The 27,958-nt window shown below is 38.6% G+C and overlaps 1 protein-coding gene across 1 annotated transcript; it reads left to right on the top strand.

Moving 5' to 3' along the window:
* Window positions 1-152: 152 nt before the first annotated feature.
* On the top strand, window positions 153-27,109 carry ETNK1 (ethanolamine kinase 1; the record flags this gene model as incomplete). Its single annotated transcript, XM_082011935.1, is given in 10 exon segments — window positions 153-308; window positions 11,883-12,142; window positions 12,951-13,091; window positions 14,558-14,700; window positions 16,389-16,396; window positions 16,398-16,446; window positions 21,249-21,332; window positions 23,047-23,207; window positions 25,786-25,859; window positions 27,037-27,109. Coding segments are annotated over 10 exon segments (1,149 nt in total).
* Between the last annotated feature and the right edge of the window lie 849 nt (window positions 27,110-27,958).

Here is a 27,958-nt window from a genome sequence, read left to right as displayed (position 1 = left end):
GCTTCGCGCCGCAGCCGGGGGGAGGTGGAGCCGCTTTATCGAGAGCCGAAGTGGAAATTTCCCCCTCAGTTGCCGGCTCCGCCGCGGAGGAGACGTTAGTGAGAGCCCGACGTCCTTGGCGTCCCGTCCGACCGACTGCTCGCCCCGCCACCATGTCCAACTACATCCACGTCCCGCCCGGCTCCCCGGAGGTGCCCAAGCTGGACATCACTGTCAGCGAGCAGGAGGGGCCCGGCTACCGCCAGGGCGCCCTGCAGCTCCTGCGCCGCCTGCGGCCCCACTGGAGACCCGAGGAGGTGACGCTGCAGGTACGGGGGAAGCCGAGCGCCTCGCGGGGCCTTGCGCCCGGGCCCCCGGCGGGGGGTTCGGCAGCCCGAGCTTGGGGAGGAGGAGAAGGAAGGAAGAGGGGGGAAGGGCGGGCGGGCGGCCATTGTGCGGGGGAGCTGCCGCCTCCCTTCCTTCCCCTCCCCCTTCCTCCTCGCTCTCCAAATGCAGCCCCCTACGCTGAGCCCCATTTGCCAGGCAGCCTGGCGGCGGGGCGTGTCGGCGCGGCAGCATCCCCTGCCCCCTCCCGGCCCTTTTCCTTTCCTGTCGCTCGCTTCCCTCTTCCTCCTTTCGTGCCCTCCCCGCTGAAACTTGGCTCCCCCCGTTAGCGGGGCGGGAGGGGTGGGGAAGAGCTCTTCCACCCGCTCCCGGTTGGCGCCCCCTCCGCTCTGCCGCACGCACGACGCCCGCTGCCGGCCCGGGGGCCGAGGGCTGCGTGGCCGGCTGGGGAGGGAGGGCCCCGTGAGGTTCACTCTCGCCAGGTCCGTGCCGAGCAGGGCGCGTTCTTAAAGCGGTCGGGGGGGAACCTCCGTCGCCTCGGGTCAGAGAAGGGGAAAGGCAGCCGGAGAGGGGGCGGCTCGCGGCCGCTGCCGTCGCGCGGAGGGGGGGTGGCCGCCGCGGTAACGGGCGCCACGCGGGGCTGGGGCGCTCCCCTGGGCGCCATCGGCGGCGGGGCCCGGGGCGGGCTTTCCCCGCGCCGGCGCGTGTAATAAATAAATAAATAAATATAAATGCGTGCTTTGGATTCGCTGCGGGGTCTGGTTTTAGGTTGACGGCATCTCGGTAAGTATTAGCCCCGTTAACGGCCTTGCTTGCATCTCTTAGTCTTGACCGTGTGCAGAAGTATCGCCGCTTAGTCTCTGGTGTTCTCTAGGTGAGCAATCGTTTGTATTCATGACGAGTCATCTGCTTGAGGATTGGCTGCTTTTGCGCTTCTAGAATATACTTAACCTGGCCCCATGCAAGTCTTCAGTCAATTTACCTGGCTGAAAGAGCAGTTTACTTGCAGCCTGTGTTCAGTTGAGCGTTGGTATTACAGGCTCTTAAACTATGTTGTTCGGTAGTAACTGATGGGTGGAAGTGTCTTATTTGATTGAAGCTCTTCTCGAGAGAGCTGCTGGAACTCATTTGCAGAGGAAAACTGCACATTGAGGTATCAGCATATAAATTGGCTGAAATTTTCTGAAGTTTCTTGATAGGAAAAGAAACTTGACACCTGTCAGTCCGGTTAGTATGAAAACAAAGCTAATGAGGTTTTTCTAAGTAATTTCTCTGAGGGCAGTAGCCGTAAGTAAGCACAGCCCCAACATCTTGAGGCGCAATGAAAATAGCGTTATAACTTGTAATTTTAAACAGGGTTGTTAGAGTTCATAGAATCGTAGAATATCTCGAGTTGGAAGGGCCCCATGGGGATCATCGAGTCCAACTCCCTGCTCCTTGCGGGACTACCTAACGTTAAACGTGGTTTTGTTCTTTTTAGGTCTCTGTGGGTACGTCTCAACAGACTTATTTCGTTCATAGAGGAATGCTAATAAATGAAACTGAAACCTTTTCTTCTTAAGGAGGGATGACTGACCTTTCATGAAAGTTCTGCTTGGTTTAAGGGGGGGGGGGGGAGAATGCTGCTTCCTTCTTCCCTCACCCTCTTCAGAAGGAGCTATTAAGAGAATAAAAACCACCGGTACCGTTGGTGTGGAACAGGGACTCATTTGACTGGTCATGCAGTAGTAAAGTAATAGACTACTGTGTGTGGTTAGAGGTCTCTGTCTAAAAATTGTCCGAATTTTGTTTCAACCAAGTTACTTTAAAAACAAAACTTTTCAACTCACTTTTTTCCTTTTGAACAGCAGAAGAACATCCTATTCATGAAGCGGTTCGGTGGCCTTTTATTTTTAATGCTTTGGTCTGTTTAAACTGCTGTGCGTACCTAACGAGCAAGGATGGATGTGGTTTGAAACTAGTTGTGTTACCACCATTGCTGCTGCAGTCTGTTACATGTGTCATACAGTAAGATGCTGAAATGAAAGATTACTGTTTTTCTTAAGAGTATGGAGTGAACAGAAGGTCTGCCTTGGAGTCCCCTCATTAGAGGGGCATGTATTTAGAAGGGAGATGAAAATGAAAATCGTGTATTGCATGGAAAATATGCTTGACTAATCTGAAACAGCAGCATCATAGCAAAGTAGACAAAGAATATTGATGGGTGGAACGGACTACTACTTCCTCTGTTGAACTCTGCTGTTAGCTACCTTTGCTCTTAGTACTTCTTGGGTCAAAACAATTAGTAAGAAGCTGAAGAGTCCAGAGTTTGACCTTAAAAAGTTAATTAACTTCTCTTGCAACGACTTGCTGCTGTGTGTCAAATTGTTTAGTCAGCTAAACAATTTTGAAACAATGTCGTTAGAAAATTATAATGCTTAACCTCACTTTCACTAAGATATATAAGTATCTAAAATCATGAATGTATTTTAACATTCTAAATTTTTTTGCATCGTAGCATAGAACATAAACGTAGGACAGAGGATAAAAGTAATTTAAATATTCAGTGCTAAAATTATTCTTTTATTGCATTATTTATCAGAAAATCTATAGAATCCATAAGCATTGCCAATTCTTTGCTGAATCACAAGCAGCTCTACTGTAATGTATCTCCTCTATCTCAAGTTATGTGTGAATGTTACCACTACAGAACAGTACAAATATTCAAGTTCCCTTACACTGGTAAGGAGAAACAAAATTGTCCTGTCTAAACTCTGGTCTTCATACGTGTGAAGTTGTCATCTGAGGGTGTACTAGGAGCTGTGTGGAACTGGATGTTACATTTTCTAACTCTTGAATTCTTGAGCTTTGCTTTCTCTGCTTTACAGTAATACAAAGCAACGTCATTAAAATATAGCTGCTTTTTTTTGGTAGTCATCTTTTCTGTAACAGCTGATTTTAGTAATAAAATTGTAGAGTAGTTCAGGTTGGAAGGGATCTCTGGAGGCCTCTCTTCCAACCTCCTGCTGAAAAGCTTACTGCTTACTAAATTGAGAAATTGGCTATGGTGAGGATGAGAAACCGATTTCGTAAACATGCTCTTCAAAACTCAATCAAACCCGGCTTTGAGTTAGTAAGCAGCTTGAATTGTGACAGTGGACGTTCCAATTTTTATCATCTGGACCTTTTTATCAATGAAGTATCAAAAAAGTAATTGTTTTAACCCTTTACTGCCTTAAAGAGGCTGTATCACCCTTTCTAATGGAAAAATACAATTATAGTTTGGAATCTGTTGCCCACCTTAAGAACTTTTTTATTTTTCCTATTTTATTGAGATTTATTCATGTTAATATTTGAAGGAGGATCAGCATTTGGTTACAGTATGGGAAGGTTAGTTACCACTTCAGGATTCTTTTATCCCATGACCTATTCTACATCTTGTAGGCCTTGTCATAATGAAGGATTCAGTAGGCTAATACATAGTTTCTTCTCTGCAGTGTAATGTTAATAGTGCAGCAAAACCAATCTGTATTTCTTTCCATTCTGAAGTAATCTTTAACATGGAGAATAAAGGCTGCTTGCTTTTATTGGTAAAAGTCTTAATATTAATAGTATTAATTTACACCATTATTTGGACAGACCAGCATGATATGTTATGTGCAAAAAAAAATCTGCAAAATGCTTCAGAGATCTAAAATTACAAAAATATGCTGGTAAACGTAGTTAAGTTTGTTACTTTAATTCTCTGAAATAAATGGACCTTGCTTGTTTTCTGGTACTGTGTCTTTGTTGGCAAGATGTACATGTCTTTGCATTTATCAACGCTTTGCATGACTTTACTACTGCAGCATTTTATAATTCTTTGCAAAAATTTGTACCTGTAGGTATGAAATGTGATCATACAAGACAGAGCCATGCTTAGAAATTGTACTTTTGCCAGCAACATCCCCTCCACTTTTTTTTTATGTACCAGGTTAGCTTTTCTCCCTGTGTCTTTGCTTTTTCTTCTTGACTTGTGCTCAGTAGCTTTTCTTCAGGCAGTATTTTCTGGCTGCAGCTTTAACTTACTTGCTTGTGTCAATCTTGATATTTTCTTTATAATAAAGTATGATTAGGTTCAGATTTCTGAACTAGTTTGAACAAACTGAAATATTTTAACAGATGATTGTGGAATTTAAAGCATTGAAATAACTGAATGGAAACAGAAGATGTTAGTCTCTGGGAAACAAAGTAAACTAACTTTTATTTTATCTCAGTGTCGTTACGTTTTTCAAGACATTTTTACTGCTTGGCTGTTTTTAGGACATCATGCTCTTCAGCAGTTGTGAAAGTAGTTGCCACATAAAGGGGAAGGACTGAGTTCACAGATTAACATCCTGAAGTGCTAATATCTCTAATTAGTGAAGTGATGAGTGAAGGAAAGAATAAGAAAAGTTAGTTGCAGAATGGGCTGCATTGCTAATGTGTTGTGGAAAAATGTAATTTGAGGTGTGCCTTGAATGCAATGTCACAGTAAGTGGGAAATGTAGGCAGTATTAGATGTCATTTGAGGCTGGGTTGGTTTCTCCATTCTTACTAAGGTTCTGATGAAGCTTGATAAGCCTGTCTTGCAAAGGGTTTTTTGTGGTATCAGTGGGTGGGGCAGCAATTGTGCATGTGGTGGTATTTTATGTAATTGATGTGCCACATCAGAGTGCACGACGTGATACAGGTGTGTTTGTATTGATGACTGGTTCTAATTACAGAGAACTGATGTTTGCTTAGGCATGGTGTGGATCTGGCTATGTAATGGCATATAACTATAGACTCATAACGTTGGAAAGGAAGGTAGCTATCTTATGATGTTTTAGCTCCTGGTCTTTTTTCTCCCTCACTGCTACATGGCCATTTCATGTCAAAATCTTCCAGGGGGAGAAGCAGCAAATTAATTCTTTTGAGTCAGAATAAAATCTTAGACTCCTTTTGTATTAGCTTAATTTTTTTTGATTTATCTGCAACTGTTTTCATCAGTATCATAAAATCTGTAAAAGGATGTAAAACAATCCACCAGTTTAAAAGTCTTAACTAGTTACCTGATGTTGGCTGTTTTCAACCAGGAGAACATTCTTCGGAAACAAGATGAAAAATACGTAATTTCTCTTTAGGGTTTTCTTCTGACAAAAAAAAAGCTTTGTCATCTTGTCACGCATTTAGATCAGAACCAGCCCTTGGAAGGGATGACGTATCTGTAGCATTTTATAATACACTATTGAATGTAATTTTAAATCATATTTATATTGAATATGGAGGATGTGAAAAATCAGTTAAGAGCTTAAAGAAAAAAAAGCCAACAAAACTCAAAAACCCCACACACCATGGAAAAAAAAAACCTCTGAGTTCTTCCTTGAAGCTGCAGGGTTGATGGTTTGGCAGCCAGAGAATCCAGCCAAGTGATACATACAGCATAGGTAGTGTTGGTATTGCCTTGTCCGTGCTGCTGTCGTGGCAGAGCACCCCAAGAGCCTATGGCCAAACTTAGCATAGAATGGTTCCGTTAACTTACTGGCTCTCTGCTAGCCTTAGTACTTGTAACAGCAAATGATCTCAGCCACCAAAATCATGTAGACAGTGGCTTTCACCTGCTGAGTGTAATGATCTAGAGGATATGGCTCCAGAGCCTGGAGACCTTTGAATGATGTTTCTTGTAAGCCCTGCTGAAAGAAGAGATGGAGAAATAACTAACCTTGTTTAAAGAAATCAAATTCTTGAGAGATGTATACTTGTGGATGTGCCTGTATAGACTATACCAGAAAAAATGGAGTTGCATCTTAGAATACAAATTTGAAGTTTTGTGAGCATTACAGGAACATGTATTAAAAGTCTACTCCTTTCTGGAGATCTTAATGTGCGATCTGGGGTTCAGCAGCAGAATTGGGGGAATCCCTACTTATTAATGCTGAAACTTCATATCGCTGTTCTGTTCCTACAGCAGTACAATACCGCTTTCTATATTTCTCCTCCTATGGCTGTAATAACAGTCTGGAGGAAAAAATCAGCTTGGGTTTACATCTTTTCTGTTAGTGATAAGTGCTTTCTCTTTTGCCCTGTGGCACTTTATTTCTGCCTGTTCATGCTTGTTACATGTGATTGTAATTTTATTCTCATTCTTCTCATTCTTTTGAACGCCTGCAACAATAGGATCAGATATAAGCTTTTCTTAAACCACCTGCTTATGAGATGGGAACATACCTATCACATGCCCTTTTCAGGAATCTAATAACCTGATTGTTGCTGATAAGAGTGCTTTTAGGGTAAACTATCTGAAAGATGCTTCATGTCTTGGTTGCGTTTGCTCTTCCTGGACTCACTTGGCCTGTCTTGTTTCTACCACATGCTGCTTTCTGAGATTGCATTCGAGTAACTCAAGCTTATTTGTAGCTTTCTCACCTTCGATCTGCATTTCAGTAAACAGTTTCTATTTGTTCCCAAGAGCTAGAATGCCTTGACCTCAAGCTAGGTCTCTGACTGAATTGTGAGGCAGTATAAATACAGTTTCCAGAAATGTTTTCAGAATTTAGTTTTAGCTTTGTGTCACCATACCTGAAAGTACTTATTACTATGTGATAAGTACATAGCACAGTAATTAAATTCTTGCAGATCACAAAAGTACCAGAATCTTGCTGCTGGATTTTTTTTATGCATTGCATCATGTTCTTGACTTCTATTGGCTCTCTATTTTTTTTAATTTCCAGAATTTTCTACCTGCTATTCATAACATTCTGTAGATTCTTCCGTCTTCTTCCACATGGCCTTGCAAGTTTACTGATTATCTTATCCATGTTATGAGAGTCCATTCTCTGTTTGTGCCACTTAACTGATGCTTTTGTTCGAGAACAACTGTTGCAAGGCATTCTAAGCTGATTCTTAAAATGCTACAGTAAAGACATTCTGAATAAAAGAATAAAGTGAGTTTTATGTTCTTTTACTGATAGAAAACAGCTAATGTTTTCTTATGATGGAATATGGAAGTTGTTCGCTCTGAATAATGTTATTAGAAAAGTAAGCAGCAATAACTAAAATATAAAAAAATAAAAAACTGGGTGTAAATAATTATAGCAGCATGTTACAAATAGATGCTAGTAAGAAGCAGAGTTCCTAAATTGTCAGTTGAGGGAGTCCAATTTCCTTGTAGATTTCTTTTTATTAACACTAATGAGACTTGTTTGAAGGGGCTGATAGACTGTGCAGAATGACAAAAGCTGTACAGTGGCCAGGAGTTTCTGTTGAACGGCATAAGCAAGTCAAATTCTTACTGTTTCTTGGCATCAGTACTACTTAAAGTCTGTGTTTGTTTTTTTTGTGGTATCACTATTTCTGATGACCTTAGAGCCTTGTCTTTTTTTAGTACAATTTTATATGGCTAGAAAGGCAAGTTTCATTAGAGGACTTTTGTAAGAAGTAGAAAACATCAGCACAAGTTCTAGTGATTTGAAAGTGCTGTTGTATGTTGGGAATTATTGCCTATTTTGTTTGCCTCCTTTGCCATTCGATAAAGACAATAGACTTTTTCTTCAGAGGGGATGGTGAATTTTGTACTTTCTGGTTTTGATCCTTGCAACAGAACTTTCACTTTCGGCCCTGCAATGACAGGATAAGAGCTTTTTCTAATGGTACATTTCAGAAGTTTTCATTGAAGTATGGCAGACAAGACACTTAACTTGATTGACAGCTCAATACAAATCAGTTCTCTAAAGCACTCTTTAAACTTTTTACGGAGTTAATTCTGTTTCTATGCTAAAATGTATGAGAATCATTAATTCTGTGTTGATTTGCCTTGTTAGAGTTCTGTGTCCTGTTCTTGGCTCCCCAGTATGAGAAAGATACAGGCTCACTGGAGCAAGTCCAGCGAAGGGCTGTGAATATGACTGAGGGACTGGAGCATCTTTCAGATGAGGAGAGGCTGGGACTGCTTGGCCTGGAAAAAAGAGGTCTTGTGGGGATCTTATACATATAAATACCTTATGGGAGGGTAGTGCTTGTCTGTAGTTCCCACAGACAAGGCAGTGGGAACAAAATAAAACACCCATCAAATTCCATCTGAACGCAAGAAAATGCCCCCCGTGCTCCCCCCACTGTGAGGGTGGTCAAACACTGGAACAGGTTGCCCAGACAGGTGGTAGAGTCTGCAGAATTCCTGGAGATTCCACTGGACGCAGTCCTGGGCAACTGGCTCTAGTTGGCCCTGCTTAAGCAGGGAGGTTGAACTAGATTATCACAGGAGGTCCCTTCTGATCTAAATAGTTCTGTGACAATACATTTACAAGGGGAGAGGTTATGAATTAATATGTTATAACATAAAGGTGTAATCTGTGATTTATAAGCCATACTTCAAATGCATATAAGTAGTGCCTGTTCAAATTAGGTAATGCTGCTCAAGCACATCATCCTTTTCTTGTTGCAACAATGCACATGCTATATCAATATGCTTATGTCCACAGAGAAAACTTAAAACATCTATGTATGTGTCAAGCAAAAGAATAGGATAGCTAGTTGTGTTTTTAATGTGAAAAACAGTATTGTGCTAAACAGTATAATTTTCTTAGTTGCACTCATTAACTTTGTAACATTTAGTTGTTATGAAGACTGCTTAAGATTCTTCATTACTTGTCTCCTGGGTTATTAAAATAATAGCTAGTAATAAAATGTGTCCATAAGTTGTAAAGTCTTAATTTTGACTCAATCAAGGAGGCTTTGTAAGCAGGTTATTTGAATTCATGGTTTCTCTGTGTAGGTGAAAGGTATATGATTTGCTGAACCTACTTCAAGATTGAGTGTTCATAACTGTTTAAGAAGGTGGAGTACCTTCATATCCTCTGCTATTCTGCATCTTTCCTCAGGAACTTGAGCTATTTCTTGTTGGTTGTGATGACAACTGTCCTGGTTTCAGCCATGATAGAGCTGGTTTTCTTCATAGAAGCTAGTGTGAGACTGAGTTTTGGATCTGGGATGAGGAACTGTTGATAATGTGCTGATGTTTTGGGTTGTTGCTGAGCTGTCAAGGACAGTCCAGCTTCTTGTGCTGGCCTGCCAGCGAGCAGGCTGGGGGTGCACGGGAAGCTAGGAGGGGGCACAGCCAGGACAGCTGACCCAGACTGGCCAAAGAGATATTCCCTACCATACGTCATGCCCAATACATAAACTGGAGTTGGCCAGGGGACGGAAATTGCTGCTTGGGGACGGGCTGTCGATCACTGGGTGGTGAGCAATTGCTGTATTGGGCATCACTTGTTCTTGTACATTCCTTTGTTGGTATTATCATTGTTGTTCCCTTCTTTCTTTCTGTCCTATTAAACTGTGTTTATCTCAACCCACGAGGTTTTTTTCCTAATTCTCTCCCCTGTACCCCTGTGGGAGGGGGAGTGAGGGAGTGGCTGTGTGGTGCTTAGTTACTGGCTGGGACTAAACCATGACAACAACTAAAGCTTCCCCAGTCCTTTTCTGCATTTATTGATGAGTTTGTTCACCTCATCACATAAGGGTGCTGAGGAGAGTAAGGCATAATAGCTAAAATGCATCATCTTCCACTCGGAAAGTCTTGTCTTTTCCTAAATGGGAACACCTGACCCAACTTCAGACTCTTTTCTTCAGGAATTGAAAAAATTACTCTTAATGCTTGAGTATTCAAAACCCCTTAGATTTGGAAATAAGCTGTCACTTTTGTTGGAATGATACTACTTTATTTTCAAAATAAAGGCTACCTTGTGGAGGGGGGGGAAAAAAGCCAATGTTTCTGAATTGTGTTTTGCAACAGAGTGGGAGAAGAGGTGTGACTGTAAACACTGAAAAAAAACCCCAAAAACTTGAATATAAATTACAGTTCTGTGAGAACCTTGATTTAAAATTGCTTAGCTCATATTTAAGACTGCAGGAGACTGTTCAGCAGTTATGAAAACAAAACATTGGTGTTCTTAGAGTCATAGAGTGTCTCAAGTTGGAAGAGACCCATAAGGAGTCTAACTCCTGTTCCTCGCGGGATTACCTAAAACTAAACCATATGACTATCAAAAGAAATGGAAAAAAATTTTAACTGGGAATGTCTTGCAGAAAATGTCATGCTAGTTTTCTTATTATAACCAAATCTCACAAGTTATACATATAAAGTATATACACCTATGTACTTAACAGAGAAGTTCAAACAATACATTAATTGCTTGGGGTGTTTTCCCCTGGGAATGTTAATACCTTGCCCTTCAGTCACTTACCTAACAGCTGGAGTTAATATTGGTAGTGCTCCTCTAGCAAGTTCTTATGCATTCAGTCTGAGTTGACATAGTGCTAAGAGTTAGAAAGTGCCAGACATCTGTTTTCTGAGCTGTAAAACTGTCCTGGATTGTAGGAGGAGATTAAGAACTGCTGTGTTATTCCCGAAGGCTTTGAGCGGGATTTCAAGTGCTTGACTACATGCAAATGGGTACACAAAACCCAGTAACTCAGGATCTAGTCTGCTTGTCAGGTAGCATCTGCAAGAGTTCAGCCTGTATGACTGTTTTAGGCCTTGTCAAATGTGAAAGGAGAAGCAGCAGCTGAGGAGTTGTTTTTTTGTTTGGGTATTGATGTTGTGTTTGTGTCCCCCACCCCTCTGACCTTCCATTGCTGTGAACTTGTAGTATTTATACCTCCATCATTATTTGAAAGGCTGTGGGTAGATTATCAGTAGATGTTAACATAGTGCTCAAATAATGCTCTTACTTATTTTTGTAGGAAGTTACTTGCTTCATCTTCAGAGTGTTCAGGCATCAGTGACTAGAGTGGTCAAAGTCCAGTAAATTGCAGGGCTATAAAAATTGCATTTATATACATCTTAATGATAAGGACCTAAAAAGCTTTTTTTCAATCTTCTAAATGGCATGTACCAGTTATGAAGTAAAATGGGAGGATAGTGGGTCTTGTCAGAAGCTTTTCAGTTTGGAATGGTACTTGAGGCTGAAGGCTAGGGTCTTGAATTTTAAGTAGTCTCAAGTTTGTAGAGGAGCCAGAGTGACCTTAGGAATTGTTCTCAATCAGTAAAACCTCAAGGCTAATGGGAAGATGATAACTGCCAAACTTTAATTGTTGCTTTTTAAAAGGAGTAGCTTAGACCTTCAGGAGTATCTTTTACTAGTTGTGCACTGATCAGCAAATACTGAAGTTCTGAAGTGCATCAGAATTGTTTTTGGTTTTGTGCTGTCTGTATTCATGACTTTCATAGTGGTTTAGGATTGCTGCTTTGTTGGGGTGTTGATTTCAGCCATTTTAATCCATCAGTTTCAGAGGGATTATGTGGAAACTCATTTTACAATATTGAGCTTTCAGTTACTGCCTTTTACATGTAGTATTTCTGTAGTTCACTGTAGCATGTTTTCACATTTTCCTCTTCTCTCTTCATGTGGTAATGGTAAAAATCCTTGCAATTTTCTTCACAATTTTCCTGTTTCTTAACGATTTGTCTTGTTAATGCTCCATCTAGTAAACTTTTTTTAACTGAAGAATAACCCTGCATTCTCCTCCTGCATGTTGAAGATGCAAATCTGAGTTGCTTACGCTTTGTTTTTACTTTTCAGCTGTTCACTGATGGAATCACCAACAAATTAATTGGCTGCTACGTGGGTGACATAACAGATGATGTCGTTCTAGTTAGGATCTATGGAAATAAGACCGAGCTCTTAGTAGATCGAGATGAGGAAGTGAAGAGTTTCCGTGTGTTGCAGGCCCATGGCTGTGCACCTCAGCTATACTGTACTTTCAATAATGGCCTGTGCTACGAGTTCATGCAGGGAGAAGCACTGGATCCAGAGCATGTATGCAATCCAGATATTTTCAAGTAAGATTTTTATTATTATTCCATTATTCAAGTTCTGTGATGCACTTAACGGTGTTCTGTCAGGCCCAAAGGATCTCAAGCTTAGTTTGAGTAGGCAGAAATATTTCTGTAAGCCTGCATGAAGTTCATGTTCACACTCTTGACAGCTCAACGTCCTCTTAGTTATCGTGGTATTTCAGTGCTGAACAAGTGATCCTTGCTGTCTCCCCAGAAGAGTATATACTCGTTAGAGGTCTGCTTATTGTGAGTGTTTAACACTTGCACATTACCATTAGGGAGATTGTTTAAAATATTGGAGTTGTAGGGGGCTGGACTTGATTGAAGCAAGTGTTCCTCAGCTCGTGTTTCTAATATATTCCATTTGTGAATAGGTTCAAGATAGTCTTCCATTGAGACATAATCTTTTAAACTATTATCAGTGAATGGAAAGTAGTAATGTTTGTAAACTTAGCTTTTCATGTACGCTGCTGAAATGTATTTGCCTAACAATGGCAGCTAATTTGAGTCAACTCTTCTCTTCAACTTGCGTATCTTTAGTAGACCTGTAAATACAGGTGAAGTGTGCATGCTGTAACTGAACTCCAATCCCTCCTACCTCCCCTCCCTCAAGTAGTGTTGCTAATGACCTTTTGAGTTTTGAAAGATGCTACCCTATAGCTGTGCTGCTCTTATGTAAACCCTCTTTGGATTCCCTTGCTGCATTTTTAACAATTTTTCTGTTAAATACAGTGTTTTCTCTTTTTGCTAGGAAAAATTTAATATATATCAGACAGTCTTTATCATATAACATTAATTTAAACTTTTTTAGACTCATTGCCAGACAGCTTGCTAAGATCCATACTATTCATGCACACAATGGATGGATCCCTAAATCTAACCTGTGGCTGAAGATGGGGAAATACTTCTCTCTCATACCCACAGAATTTGCAGATGAGGAAGTGAATAAAAGGTAGGTATTTCATTATGTACTTTCCTGATTTCCCCATTCTTTCTGATTGAGGGGTAGAAAAATATTTTAAAAAACAGATTTGCGTTACCACATAATCTTAAGTTTGTAGCATTTTGAGTCTTGTCATACTTTCGTATACTGAAGTAGCTGTATATATGTCTAGTATGATAAGGAGTGTCTTTGAATTCATGTAGTACATTGTGTATATATACGTACAGCTCTTGGTTTGATTGAACACTTAAATGATGGTAGTTTTCTGTACTAAAAGCGTGTTTCCTGGGATTGCAGGAGTACTGCTTGTTCTTCCTTCTAATCTGCACCTTTTAGTTGTCTTGTTCAGTTTATAAAGTTGTCCAAAATTGGGCGATGCAAAAGTAAAGTTAAAAGATGGGGTGACCTCCCAAAGTCTTTTCCAGAGGAAAAGAGGAGCAAGAGGTATCCACACAGTTGTTCTAGACCTGTGCTATCATGTAGTATGAATAATGGTGTCACCTGGGTTTAAGGGTTTAATTACATCTTGTTTTTAACATCCCAGTGTAGCTCTTGAGTTGTAAATCGAACTGTGTTTTTCTTCTTAGGAGCTTAACAAAATAAGAAAATATTTCCAAAGAGTTCTAATGTCAGTCAGTACACGATTAGGATGAGAGGAATGGCAAAATGAGGAGCAATGATTATCCTAAATAAAATTTCTGTATTGTAATCTAAAGTTTGAGTTGAAGACAGTGTTTATTGGGGAGTGGAGATGAAACTCTTAAGCTAAAACTATAATTTGGAGGTGTTTGTATAGTATCATCAAACTTCATATCACTCAGGAAGCCAATTCCAGCTTAAAAACATTCTTCATGGAACTTCTTTGAAATCACTGATGCCAGCTCCCCTTCTTGCTGCATTGTAGTTAAAGAATGCTCCAGCAAAGTTGTTTGATTTTTTTTTTCTTCTACAACGTAAAATTCTTAAGAAAACTGAGAAAAACTGAGTATTAACTGAAAATCTAGAAGAGAAAATTGCTACTTAAGCATATTTACTGTGATTAGAACTAAAAATGAATGTTTCATTTCCTCTGTATAGATTTATAAAGTACTTGGTACTTCCTTCCTTCAAGAAGGATACACAATAGTAATGTCATGTGAGGAAAAAGTGAATGAAATTCATGTTATAAGCCTTTTAATCTTTACTCCTTTAATATGCAGGATTGTATTCAAGTTCCACTCCTGATTTTTGGACTACTGTCATGTTTACAGCACAGATAATCTTCACAAAATTGTTTTTTTGGGAGGACAGAGGGAAATAATTGTCTTAATTGGACTGCTGTTGTGCCAGGGGAAAGAGTGCCCTGGTTTGAGAGAAGGTCTGCTGAATTATTTGCAATAAGAATGTAGAGGAAAATAAGTTATTTCATTAGAAATGCTTGGTATGGAACACACAGTACTCAATATTAACTCTCAAAACTTCTTATACTGGAAAAGGTTTTTAAGTGACATTCCAAGTCCTGAAGTTCTTCAGGAAGAGATGGCCTGGATGAAGGAAAGACTGTCAAATTTAGGATCACCAGTGGTACTCTGTCACAATGACCTGTTGTGTAAGAATATTATTTACAACAAGAAACGAGGTAGGTGTTGAACGAAACAGCAAGTAGTTGAGTGGCTTTGTGTATGCTGTAATTGGTATTTCCTACATCAGTGGTGTCATTTTACTTGTTCAGGGGAACTCAGTTTGAGCTTTTAAGACCCAGTGTAATGGGTGGTGATATTTGTGCAAATACTAAGTTGCTTAACTAGATAACTCTCACCTGTATGTTCCTGTACAGGGGAAGACTGTTGGTGTTCCTTGCATCTCTTCAATGATTTAATGTATTTGTTAATCCCTAGCCTGCCTGTATGACCAGGCTTTAAAGTATGTAATTGTTCATGTTAATTCTGTTCCAGCTGGATGAAGCTTTTAGGAAGGGAAAAAATCATACAAATGTAGAAAATACAGGAGATAATGTCTTCAGGTTAATGTGTATTGTTCTGGTTTGTGACTGTGGGAAGACACTTTCATAATGAAATATCTTGGTGATACTACTGCGTTCAGTGACTCAATTGATTTTCTGCATGAGGTACATAGGCATCTTAAAGATTTCTTTTGTAAATACATGCTTTATTAAGCAGTTGTAGGCAGTACGCATCTTAGCAAAGATGAATTACTTTTTTGGGTTTTATTATAATACATTCAACTCATAATTCATGTTATTAAAGAATGCCTTTAAAATGTGTAAAGTTTCTGTATAAACTCATTTTCTTTTACTTCGTTATTTTAATGGTTTGAGGTTCGGTTACTAAATCAATCTATTAAACAGGATACTAAACAACAAAGGCAAACTTGCAACACTAAAATGGCCACTGTGCAGTAAAAATGCACAACTTTCCTCCCATTTCAAATATCTGAGCTTAACTGAGTGCAGCAAGTTAATCGGATTAGATCAAGATTTTCTTTTGAAGTGAGAATGACATTCCTTCTAGTAGCTTCATATTTGTTTTGTGACAGTGTGAGAAGATTGTGGGTATGTAAGCCAAAAGTGTGTGAAATAAATGACTGAATGGAAGTGAAGTTTTCTCCATCAGTCATCTTTGGTCTTTGACCTCTTAAGCTTATGTACCTTAAGTTGTAAATAAAACTAACAAACATGCTGGAGTTGGTTCTAGTATGAAAACTAGCTGTGTATATATAACCAATTTCTGCATCAGATATGCACTGAATGCATGTGAATTGAGAAAATGAAGTATTTTGGTGGTTCCCTCTGACTAAATACCACTTTTGAAGGGATATTGCTAGTACTTCTAGTTATATAGGTGTATATATATATCTGTATATACCTGTACAATGCTATTAACATAAATTTTAAATTTTAAGAATTCAGTACCAAACTTCAGTGGTTTTACTTAGTTTCAATGATGGGTTATAGTTCTGCTTAAAAAGGGGGGGGAACCCAACGTGGAAGGTATGCAAAGAAAATGAGCTTGTGGTCTTACACACATTGGGGTTGCGATATTGTAGTACTAAAGTAAATCTATTTACAAAAGTAAATCTATTTTTACTGCTTGGGTTTTGTCACTGCTGAAACTACCCTGAGTTTTAGCATTCCAGAACAGGCATATTGATGTAGAAGGAATTTTTATAGTCACTTTTCATAGTAGAACCATGCTGAAAAAGAAATAAAATTTGAGGAATTCCTTTAAAAGGTTCATTGTCATGGTCAATAGGCTTGAAGTTCCTACTTTTAAAACAAATGCTATATGCTTTTCTTTTTGTAAACAGAATGGAGGAAAAAACAATGCCAGCAGTGCATCACATATGAGCAATCCTACAATAACGAGTGTGTGAGTGCTTGGCATTTGGGGACAGGGTGGGGAGGAGGATGGTATGTAAAGTACTTTTTCTTCAAGCTAGCTGTAAACAGCTGGGGGAAAGAAGACTTGGAAATATGAATATGAAATAAATATGTTTGTTAAACTTATGTTTGAATGTGGCATGTGTACTGTGTTACAAAACGTCTGCAATCTGGGTACAGCAGGTACGGTTTTCATAGTAACCAAACCTCAATGCCATCTGTAGAAAGAATATTTGCCATTTGAAAGCTGTTTCTTACAGTGTTTTTTTTTGCAGAACAAAAAATACCCATCTGTCTGTTAGTACAATCTTAAAGAAGATTCTTAAAGAATCTTTTAAAGTGGAAGCTCAGCTTTGACTGTATTGCTGGAATTCTGTTCAGCAGAGCAAAAGCTTTTATTGGTATACAAATAATTTTGCAAGAGCACAAAATAGAATCTTTGAAGACATGCTTCATTAGGAACGGCATCAAACCGTATGAAGGTAGTTAACAGCTTTGGTGATGCTGTACTCTTACTAAATTTACTCTTCCTTCTGGAAAGTCTTCTGTGTATCAAAAAGACCTTGGTGACCCTGAACTGAAATGGAGAGAGAATTAGTCTTCTAGATTAACTACTTTTTTATTCTTTTCAGTAAAGTTTGCACAAAGTTGGTAGTGTTTATCTGGCTTTTCAGAAGCTGGCACTTTGACTCATTTACTGGTTTTAGCAACACTATTGATCGTGTTGTTTGTGAATGCTTAATTTGCACATTTACTAGGCACAGTGTGTGTGCGTGTATGTGTTCAAGCTATGGACTATCAACTAGGACTCCTGTCCAATGCAGTTAGAATGATTATACCCAGTGCTTTGCTTTAGACTTGTCCTGTGCATTAAATTCATATTAAGTTTTCAGACTTGAAAGAAAAATCATAGTTGTGACATGTACTGCTTTTAAGAAGAATCAGTCTCATGTCCTTAAATTCTATTTATGAGACTGGAATAGCATGTTGAGTGGAGTTTCACTCATCTGATTTGAATTTGTTCATGCTGTGGCTGAGAGAACCCTGCCTCTTGCTGTTTTGTTAATGTCCGTTTTCAGTCACTCAGGATATGAAAATTTGCAAGTGTTACTTTACATAACTTCTAATTATCAGTGTCATCTAATCTTTGAAGGATGTAACTCAGAGCTTCACGTTGCTTTTAATTACAGTTTGGACATCAAGATAGTAAAAATATGCTTTATGCTTGGTACTGCTTATTTTTAGACCTTGTGTTCTAATGCTCTTAAAGTTTGGTGTGTGTTTTTTCCAATGTGACCTGGGAGTTTCAACAAATACCTGGTATTTGAAGAGTATTCAAAATACTTGCTATTCGATAAGACCAAGTATTAATTTGTCTGTATCTGTATGTGTTCTTTTTGAACGTATTGAAATCACCTGCCAGGAAGTTAAGTGTATAGGTAGATGGCTAGTTTTATTCTGTTTATTCCCTCTGCCTACCCAATGTTTTCTATGATCTTTGGTAGGAGTCTGTGGGTGCTCAGTGCTTCTGAAGACTGAGGTATGTTTAAGGCTTCTGGTTTTGATCTAAAAACCTATTTTGTTTTGCCAAGCTATATTGGGTAAAGTTATTCTTTGGGTATATGACCCATTTGTGAATTTTCAAGTCTGTTCATAGCATAGATGATTGTCTTTACTGAAGCTGTCTTCTAGGGCCTCAGTGGCTCGCCTGATGAGCAGCATGGGATGGAACTCAGGATACACCATTCTGCTGTGGTAACTACAGCTACAACTTGCACGTTGAAAGTGCTTACCTTATTAAACCATTAAAACTGAAGAGCAGCTAGAAAGAGAGGTGTCATCACCCTCCTACCTTTTAGTTCCCTGAGGAGGGCTAGCAGATGCTCTATTGACTACTACTTGATTTAGTAAAATTAATTTCTGGTCTATGGAACACAACACGTATTCAATTTTGTGTCTTTATGTGGCTTTTGTAGATTACATTGCATGTTGTCTACACTAGGAGACCTCTGGAAGAAACTAATGTGTTTGAACTTGAAATAGTCTATATTCTTGACACCTCTATTCCTGTTGATAACAGTAGCTTCTCCAGAGGGATGATAGAGCTTAGTTTTAAATCATGTCTCGCTTCAATAAAATACAGAAGTGCTTAGACTAGTGTCTCTTGTTGGTCTGCCTGCTCCCAGTGATACCAGTGCGATGTATACATTCTTTGTACTTAGTAGAAACCTCAAAACAAAAGCTAGCTGCTTAACTACTAATGTAAGCCGTATCTTTTAGAAGTGGCTTTCCCATATGAACCGCTGTAAATATTAGAAGTAACTTCTAATACTATGGATATTTTAAACTACTAATGTGAAGTTTCTTCTGCTTCTTCTACAACACGGTAGCTGGGATATACATGTGTTATGCATTTATGAAGTGGCAAACTTAGAAGTTTTTGGTTGCTTTCAGTTTCACGGAAAGAACTGTCCAATTTTTTTTGAGCCTTCATGCAAAAATTAAATTTAAGGTTGAATTCCACAGTAGCATGAGTCTGAAAGAGATCAGTAAAAATGCAGGACTTCTTTACTTAGAACTTCTGTCTTAGCAAATGTGAGTTTGCCAAATTCTCTTAATCTGCTAGAGATTAGGTATGCTGCCTATGAATTGTTGCTGCCTTGTGGTGCCATGCACTGTACTACTTGTGCGTGGACTGAAGGTTTATCACATCACTTGTTCATATGCATTTCCCCATAGGAGAGAGCCTAGTAACAGCCTCACCCATATTTTGTTAGTTTAAGTTGCTTATTGTATGTAATATGATATCTGGAAGTAAGTTTTAAATGTTAGCTGTGCTTAAAAATGCATAATAACACATAGGTATGTTCAATATAAAATTTGCACATGAAAAAATTTTAAAGTATTTCTTACGTTGATAATTTGCAAGCGGACTTTCACCTGTTGTGTTTATATTTTATGTGACAGAGGAAGAAAAAACCTCTAAATACAAGCAATATTAAATGTTTAGTGAGTGTTATTCAGGAGATCAGTTGTGTAGCAGAATATTAACCAGGGTTGGGCTGTGCATTTTGATGGGCTTGTAACTTACAGGTGTTTCTTTTTCACAAGTGGTACTAAAGAACCAGTGGGAAGCACAAGCATGTGAATCTGCCAGTCAAGCAGTGGCAGAAGTTAATTTGTGACAATATTGTAAGATCTAGGCTGCAGCTGCTGTAAAATTTCTTGTCCCTTCAGAGTTCTAGAGAACCTCAATTTTCCATTGCCAACAAGATTTTCCTGGGAGGAGCTTGCCACTTTGCAAGGCCGCTTTCATGTTGGTTGGTTAGAGCCTAAAAGGTTTAACCTCGTAACCTTGGTAAGCAATCCTCTCTTTCTGTGAAAGTAAGGGTAAACTCTGACTTGGAGGATTGTGACTAAGTGATTTCATTTGTGTTGTGGGGTTTAACTTCCGTTATAAGTGCTTAGACTAGAAGATTTATCCATCTGGGAAATATTAATGTGTATTTTAAATATGGCAAAGGTGAACTACATAGGAAGGAACACTTACAACAAAGTTGTTCTGTGATAACTTGGTCAGGACACTTATCTGGCAAAAACTATTGTATTTGATATGTGCAATATCCATAAATCTTAAGGAGGCAGTATATTAAACACTGAAAATCCTTAGTCCGGTAAATACGTAACATACTGTAATATTATTCTTGATTTATTTTTTTTGTCCTGGAGTTCTGATAGTTAGCATTAGTATCTGTAAGGTGTTTTAAGTCATTCGAAGATGATTGTTCATTGTAGTAAAAGGAATATGTTTTTATTGAGTAAATATGCAGCTAGTCATCAAAAGAATGGGTATAGAGAGGGAGAAGGGTAAAACTGTGAAAATAACCCATTTCAGCATAGCAGTGGGAAATGTAAGGTTTTACATTTTAATGCTCTAGTGCAAACAGCTCTTAAGTTAATCTGTGGCTTCTTTTTCTGATGTTTTCAGTAATTTTGCTGGTTTCCCTTAAAATGAAAGAGCTCTAGTTTTACCTAATCCATCTTGTTGATGTTTTGAATGATGTGGTATAGACATTCTTGAGCAGCTTCAATGCTGTATTACCTTGAGTGAAGCATTTTCCCTAGCTTCACTGCAGGTAAATGTGTGTAATCTGGAAACATTTGGGGCTGTGTTTTGTGCTCTATTAGTCCTTGTTTATATAATGCTACATAGTTTCATAATTTTGAGGGTTGTCTGACAGTTTTTTGAGACTAGTTTAAGCCAGCTAAAAAAAGCAACAATTAAGAGTAGTCATGCTTTGTAAGTGTGGTTGGACGAAGCAGGAAATACCAACATGTTAAAGGAAGTACCAACATCGTCCAATATGTTAGTCCACTGTGTTTGCACACTTGTGTGAGAATAAACAGGACTGTTCTTTTTTGAGTCAGGGAAAAATTGATCTGTTATTTCTACATCAAGCTTAAATAAAGGAGCCTCTGCGGCATTCCTTATTTTGAAGGTAAGGGATGCCCTCATGTGGTAGAAGTTCAAAATTGAAATTCTGCTATTCAGAGTTTAAAAATAGAAAATTGTAAGCTCTAAGTAATTGAAGAGCTTTCGTGAATGAATATTCAGTGGAATCTTATATCACAAAAATCACAGCCTTACCCTGGAATGTCTGAGTGCACACAACTGAGCAAAAGACAGGTGTGTGGTTTTGTTTTGGTTTCTCCCCCAAAACTTCAAAGGACACCAAAAACTTCATTTGGTATGGACTCTGATGTTGCTGCTGTTGTGTCTCACATAGGTGATGTGCAGTTCATAGACTATGAGTATTCTGGATACAACTACCTGGCTTATGACATTGGAAATCACTTCAATGAATTTGCAGGTAAAAATTGGATTTCTGAGGTAAAGGTATACTGGTTTTATAAAAAAAACAAAATACCACAAAACAACTCATTCTTGCACATTATCTATCTAGATGCTTGTATATTGCTGTTCATCTGATGGTATCAAACTGTGTTGATGTCTCATCTTGCAGGCCCTTTATGTCCTTCCTTTGCAGCTCTACTAACCCAGAAATGAGAACATCATGTCCTAAGTTTTGGTAGAGTTAGAAAAATACAGAACTCGCAGCTTTCACAGTATCCCTCTGTGAAGAGACAGCCCATTGCAATGAAATACTGCGAATGTCTCTCTTACAGCATAGGTGTACATTGAAAATATGGGAATACGCTCTGTGGTTCCACAGTTCCAAATGGCAGTGTTTTTTCGGTGGCTTTGAATGTGTGTGCTCTGAGTACTTTCCCTTGAGTCATGTCCTAAAATGAGAAGTAAAGGCTAAGAATGTGTGATCAGAAAAAGGTAGTATTTTAGAAATAAGGTATCGATAGATTCATTCATTGACTTGTTCAGATTTTTTTCAGTGAATGCCCATTCCATTTACTCCATAAGGGAGGAATAACCTTGAGTCTATGCTGTGTTGTTTCAGAAGATGGGGCAACAGGAAAAACCTGCATAATGTTTAGTACAGATGGAAAGCACAGTCTAGTGAAATTAGGAGCCTGAATCTACTAGTCATTGTTTAAAAAACTGAATATTAAGTGTAGATAACTTAAAAAAAAAAATTCAGACTGTATACTTGGTAACTTAATCTGCATACTTGGGGAATTTTAAGTATTTGGAAAGCAAGTTAAATACTTTACAAAATATGTTAGCTTTTGATGTTTCATCTGGGACTTCTCAGAGTCTGGCTACATCTTTAAGGAACTAAGTACAGTAACAAGACTAAACGCATGAATACATCTCTTTTTGCATGTGGAGAACATTTGTGCTTCACCTCCACTATTCTCTCTTCATCCAGTAAAAAATCTAATTTTTTTTTTAAAAAGCTAAATTTGACTGGATCAGATACAGGAAAGTTTAGTTGCTAGGGAATTGTACCATTCATAAAATAAGACATATGGAGAATTCCCAAATCCTGTGGGAACGATAGCTAGCGGGAGTGAAATGTCATCTAGGTTTGGGACTCTGGGCAGACTCTGTGTGGCCTGTGACTAAGCATCTCCAGTATAGGAAGAAAAATAGGACAGAAAGAGTGGTTATGGAGTTAAAACTTCTAATTTTATCAATACCTTGTGGAGGAGAGAGGTAGATTTACTTCTAATAACGTTTTCCTCCAATAAGAGCTTAGTTGGTGACAATGTGTATGCATCTGGAGTCAGCTTTGGATATTGTTGCATACAAGTCCGTTTTCCTATGAAATGTGTAATGATATGTTGGGGAGGGCTTTTGTTTCATAATGCAAATATTTTTTTTGAGGCTTCTCTCAAACCTGAACTTGTTGAATCTCAAAATACAAGTAGAATATGTATGTGGCTGAAAACATACACAGCATAGGTCTTTCTGCTATGTTGAATGCTGTGATTCATGTATGAGAAGTTCTTGCCAATGTGTAACTGATAAAGTCAGGTCAAAGTAAAAACGCTGATGTTCATCCACATCAATTTGTGCCTGTATGTTGGGGGGGTTGGGTACTCCAGTAATACTCTAATGGACTTTTTAGACACTGTAAGGTTCTAATAGGTTTTTTCTTTTCCTAGGAGTAAATGAGGTAGACTACAGCCTTTATCCTAACAGAAAATTACAGGAACAATGGCTGAGATCTTACCTTGAGGCCTACAAAGAGTATAAAGGATTTGGCACAGAAGTCAGCGAAAAAGAAGTTGAAGTTCTATATGTCCAAGTCAATCAGTTTGCACTGGTAAATAACAAACAATTGATTAGAATATATTCAATGTTATGGAGAAGCCCTGCTACTTTACAGACAATTGCCAGCTTCTTTGAGTAGTGTGGCATGTAAAGAAAAATTGCTATAGCCTGTTCTATGGAAACTTTTTGCTATGTTGTGTGTTAAAAATTCTCTGTAGAATATTCCTCATGAAAGAGGCAGTGAGCATTCAGAAAACGAGGAGATGAGCTTTCAGCAAGTATTTCTATGTGCTGTTTATTGGTCTGGCAAGTTCCTGGATTGGCTAGATATTACGGTGGGTCTGTGTTGAACTTTTTTTTGTAATGATAAGAAGACAGAAGAGCAAGATAGTGCTTCATAAAGACCTATAAATCTTTTGACTTCAGAAGCCTTTTTAACAAAGTTTTATCATCTTACTTCAGAGTAAAGCTAGTATACTTCGATTTTATTTTTCTTTAGAACATGTAATTAGGTCACTTGAGTCTTTCAGTACTACCTTAACTCTTTCCTTTCCTGCAGTGTCCTGGCAAGCAGGGAGTTGGTTGCAGATTTGGTTTTGGTCATCTTAGTGGTTTAAATTTTGTAGCAAAGTGCACGTGTAGTCTCCTGTAGTCCCCCAGAAGTTCTGCCTCTCTGTAGAATGTGAGGGCTGGCTGTATGAGTCTGCTCCCTGCTCCTCCTTTATCTTGTGCATTATAAGCTGTCTGTTGTCTGTCAGTCTGTCTTTTGCAGGCTTTGGATGTAAAAGCTTCATTCCCTTGTTCTTTCCCTTGGAAAGGGTGGAGCTTGTTCAGTTTTCATCTGGCTTTGGTGCCTTGTCTTTCAGGGTGGAGGGGGTAGGGAGTGAGGAGAAACCACATTAAGTCTAATTCATGGAGGTAGAATAAGAAGTCAAAAAGGTGTGGCATTGAGTCTTTGAATGTCCCAATTATGTATACTGTTAGAAGCAGTTTGAAGATGTCTGTCTTGTTTTCCAACCTTTATCTCTGTGTGATTTCTGAAGATACTTTACACGTTATTTTTTTGTTGCTTTTTCCATCTAGCCCTGATCTTGTTTTGCCTAGAGGATGCAACAGGAAATGTTACAGTAAAAGTGCCTTTTACCCAATAGCTAGATAACTTTATTTTGCTTTCCCCTAATGAATAACATGCCAAATTAGTCATAGGAGGACTAAGGCTAAGAAATCAGGACTTATTTCAGTCTTCTTTCTGACTAATCCAGGCACACCTCTGTTACTGTAATACCTTCAGTTTTCTGGCAAAAGCTAATGACTGCAGTGAGGTAATACAGTTCACATTCTAGGAAAATTATTATTGAACAAGCCTTTAAAAATACCAGCTTATTTGCTGTTATCCTTTTAAAATCTGTATTACCAACTGTTACTGTTAAATTCAGCTGTCCCATTAATTTAGGAAAGTTAGATCTGCAATTAAGTAGGCTAGTGGTCTCCTTTAAAATATATAGCCTTGTTTTGTCAGTTTTAAACTGTGGTCATACTAATGTTTAAGAGGATAAGAGTTCTGTTTAGAGAACAGCTCAAGACCTGCTTATAGACCACACATGATACAAAAATACTGCCAAACACTCTTGTGTCAGTTAATGTGGGAAGCTTCGTTAAGAGAAAAGACAAGCTAAAGCTAATGGATGCTGGTGTAAAATGCCAAACTGCTCACTATTGGGTAAAGTTACCTAAACTAGAGGTACAAGAAAGATTTACATGTACATACAGTAGTTGCCATTTTAAGGTGTTTTCAGGCATCTGTGCATGCATGTGTTGTCTACACTTCTGGTAAAGTGTTACGTACAAGCTTCAGGAAGTGATGTAGGTAATTACTGTAAGCATTTATTTACTGAACAGAAGTCTGAAGTATATCACTTGTAACCTGGATGGTCCAGAAGTGTCTTCCACAAGGTGGCTATCAAGCCCATGGCCATTACATGTATTTGTTCATTTCAAGTATACTAATAATCATATTGTTATTGTAATCCATAGTTTCAGTCTCTGAAACGGAACCTCCAGAGTCCTTGTCTGGGCTTGTGGTAGAAGTAAGTTTGGAAGAGATGAGAAATATGTAAATGCTGATGAGTTAGAGGTTCTCTTACATAGCTACACATCATATCTCTTTGTCCAAGTCAGTAGTGAAAGTGAGTGGTAGTTATAATGGCCTGAGAGGTATAACCAAAGATTCAAAGGGAGTTTCATATTTGTACTAGTTGAATACATGTTGAATAATGTATATTTAATTAGCAGTAGAAATGAGAGTCATATTTCTCTGCGTTTTTTACCATGGTGTGTGTAGTTGTGCAACAATCTACTTGATAGATGACCTGTTTCATACATGCAACGTTATTTTTCTTAATGACGCATGGAGAGTCAGGAGGCCAATGGATTTACTTCTCTGATTGCTAGTAATTAATTCTGTAATACTTGTTTACCAATCTCTTTGGTAAAGCAATATCAAAACTTTACAAAATGATTGGGGTTTGAGAGTTCTCTTGTAGATAACTTTTTGTCTCAGTGTGAGAATATATTTATTTACATGTTGGATTTTATATAATGTTAATCTTTCACTAATTTTTTTCTTTCAGGCTTCCCACTTCTTTTGGGGATTGTGGGCTCTAATTCAAGCCAAATACTCCACCATCGACTTTGATTTTCTAGGGTAAGTGTGATTTCGGCATATAATTGCAGAATACTTGGGTCTGGAAGGGGCCATCTAGTCCAACACCCCAGCTATCAGAAACTAGGAGGTCTGAGCAACAGAACTGATCTATGTGATCATACTATAACTCTTAATTTTTAACAGAAAACAAGACAGTAAAAGCTGTCTGTGCCTTTTGTTGCCAAAAGTTCTCTAAATTGGAATGTGACACATGGTGTAATAAAGCAATGAACATAACTAGAGGAATAAGTGATTTTGGACATTTAGTGTTTTTTGTTGGAGACAAAGAAGCTTAAAAGCCAAGTTGGTCTGTGTGGTGTACTATCTGTCAGATGCAAGGCCTACACTTCCAAACTGCAAGAGTCAAGAAATGGGGCTCTTCTACAAAAGAGAGCTTGCTTACTTCTTATGCATGGATCGTGGAAATTCCTAATCTTCTTTTAAAGAGTCTTCATAATGCCAATGAACGTTAAGTTCTGTTTCCTGAGGCGCTGGCCAGTGGTGTTCTGTTTCAGGTAGATATATGTGACTCTGGCACTTGTTTAAATGGTCTTTCACAGCAACAAGCAGAGGAATTCATCTCTGCATTGGGGACTGGGTGAGGTGATAAAAATAATCATTTCACTTGGTGAAAGATCCCACTGTAGATTTTTTTTGTGCTAAGCCAATTTACTAGGTTTAGTTGAATTATTTTGTAAATGAGACAAATACGGATTTCTTCTTGTGACGTTCTTCTCAAGTAGAAGTACTTGTTAGTAACCGCTAGATGGCACAAAAAACAAGTTAAAACACAGGTGGTAGAATCCCAAAACTTGTCAGCTTTTGAATAAACTCTCATTCTTGCAATGATCAAGACCAGATTTCTCTGGAATTGTAGTTGTCAGTTGTTGGACAGTCTATTAAGAACTATTAAACACACAAACACCACCTTCGATAATCCTGGAACAGCATCTGTTTTGCAAACTGTAGCAAGCTGGGAGTGGGGGATGGCAGTGAGGAATTACCATATAATATGGTTCCTCTGTTCCTAATTTCTTCTTTTGGCAGCTGCTAAGGGTCCATGTTGGAAATGGGGTAATGGGGTAGGTGGATTTTCAACTAGTCCTACCTAGCATGGCTGTTTTCATGTAAGCAGTTACCTGCTCTTAACTTCAAATGTCTCTCTCCCTTTGAATAGGTATGCAATTGTTCGGTTTAACCAGTATTTCAAAATGAAGCTGGAGGCCATGACTTTAGCTCTTCCTGAGTAAAGAGGAGGAAGAAACTTACCAAGTGGATAGACAACCCCTGAATCTTTTCTGAGAACAGATACTGGAAAAAAGCTAAACATTTGTTGAAGTTCTGTAATGCTCACTTGGTGGTTCTTGCTTTAAATAATGCCTCTAAACAGTCCTTCAATGTTAAATTTAATACGAAAAGCATATGTACTGTTGATATAAAACAGATTAGAAACTTGATAAATCTATAAAAAGTTGTAGAAATGGCAATTTAATCCTTTGTAATTTAACATATGTTGTATGTGAATTATTTATTATAAGTTTAACATGATTCCATTGCTGGTTTCATCAGTTTTTGTAAAAGTTGGGTGCAGACAGTGAAGTTGTTCCAAAGGATTTGTTTAACAACTTGTTTTATTGAAATTGCATTAACTTATATTAAAGAAAACATGGTCGGAGAATATTAACCTTTTAGATGTATACAAGCAAAATGAGTGATAATAGACTTGTGAGATTACCAGTGTGCTGTAACTAGGGAAAAAGGTTAGGATGACCTCCTCTACGCGCTCCCCCCCCCCCCCCCCCCCCCCCCCGAAAAAGGTAGCTTTCCATAAGATGGTACTTTCCTTTTGTATAGGAAGCAGCCAGCTTGCTGAAATGATAAATAACGTTTTGATTTTTCATTCTTGATGCGTTAAGCTGTAGAAATGTGAAAGTTCTGTGGCCGTCAGATTCTTTGAGGACGTGTATCGTCATAGTCTTAGATGGACAATGTACCATCTAACTTCTGTGGGAAAGCTGCTTGTTTAAGTGTACTTTTAAAGCAAAAGACCACTATTTGAAATCTATATTCCTTTTTGAAACTTGATTCTAAATCTGAAG

Source organism: Phaethon aethereus (assembly GCF_964289735.1).
Source record: "Phaethon aethereus genome assembly, chromosome: 1".
Lineage (NCBI taxonomy): Eukaryota > Metazoa > Chordata > Aves > Phaethontiformes > Phaethontidae > Phaethon > Phaethon aethereus.
The sequence above is the reverse complement of the archived record's forward strand: the minus strand, read 5'-3'. Positions and strand labels throughout refer to the sequence as shown.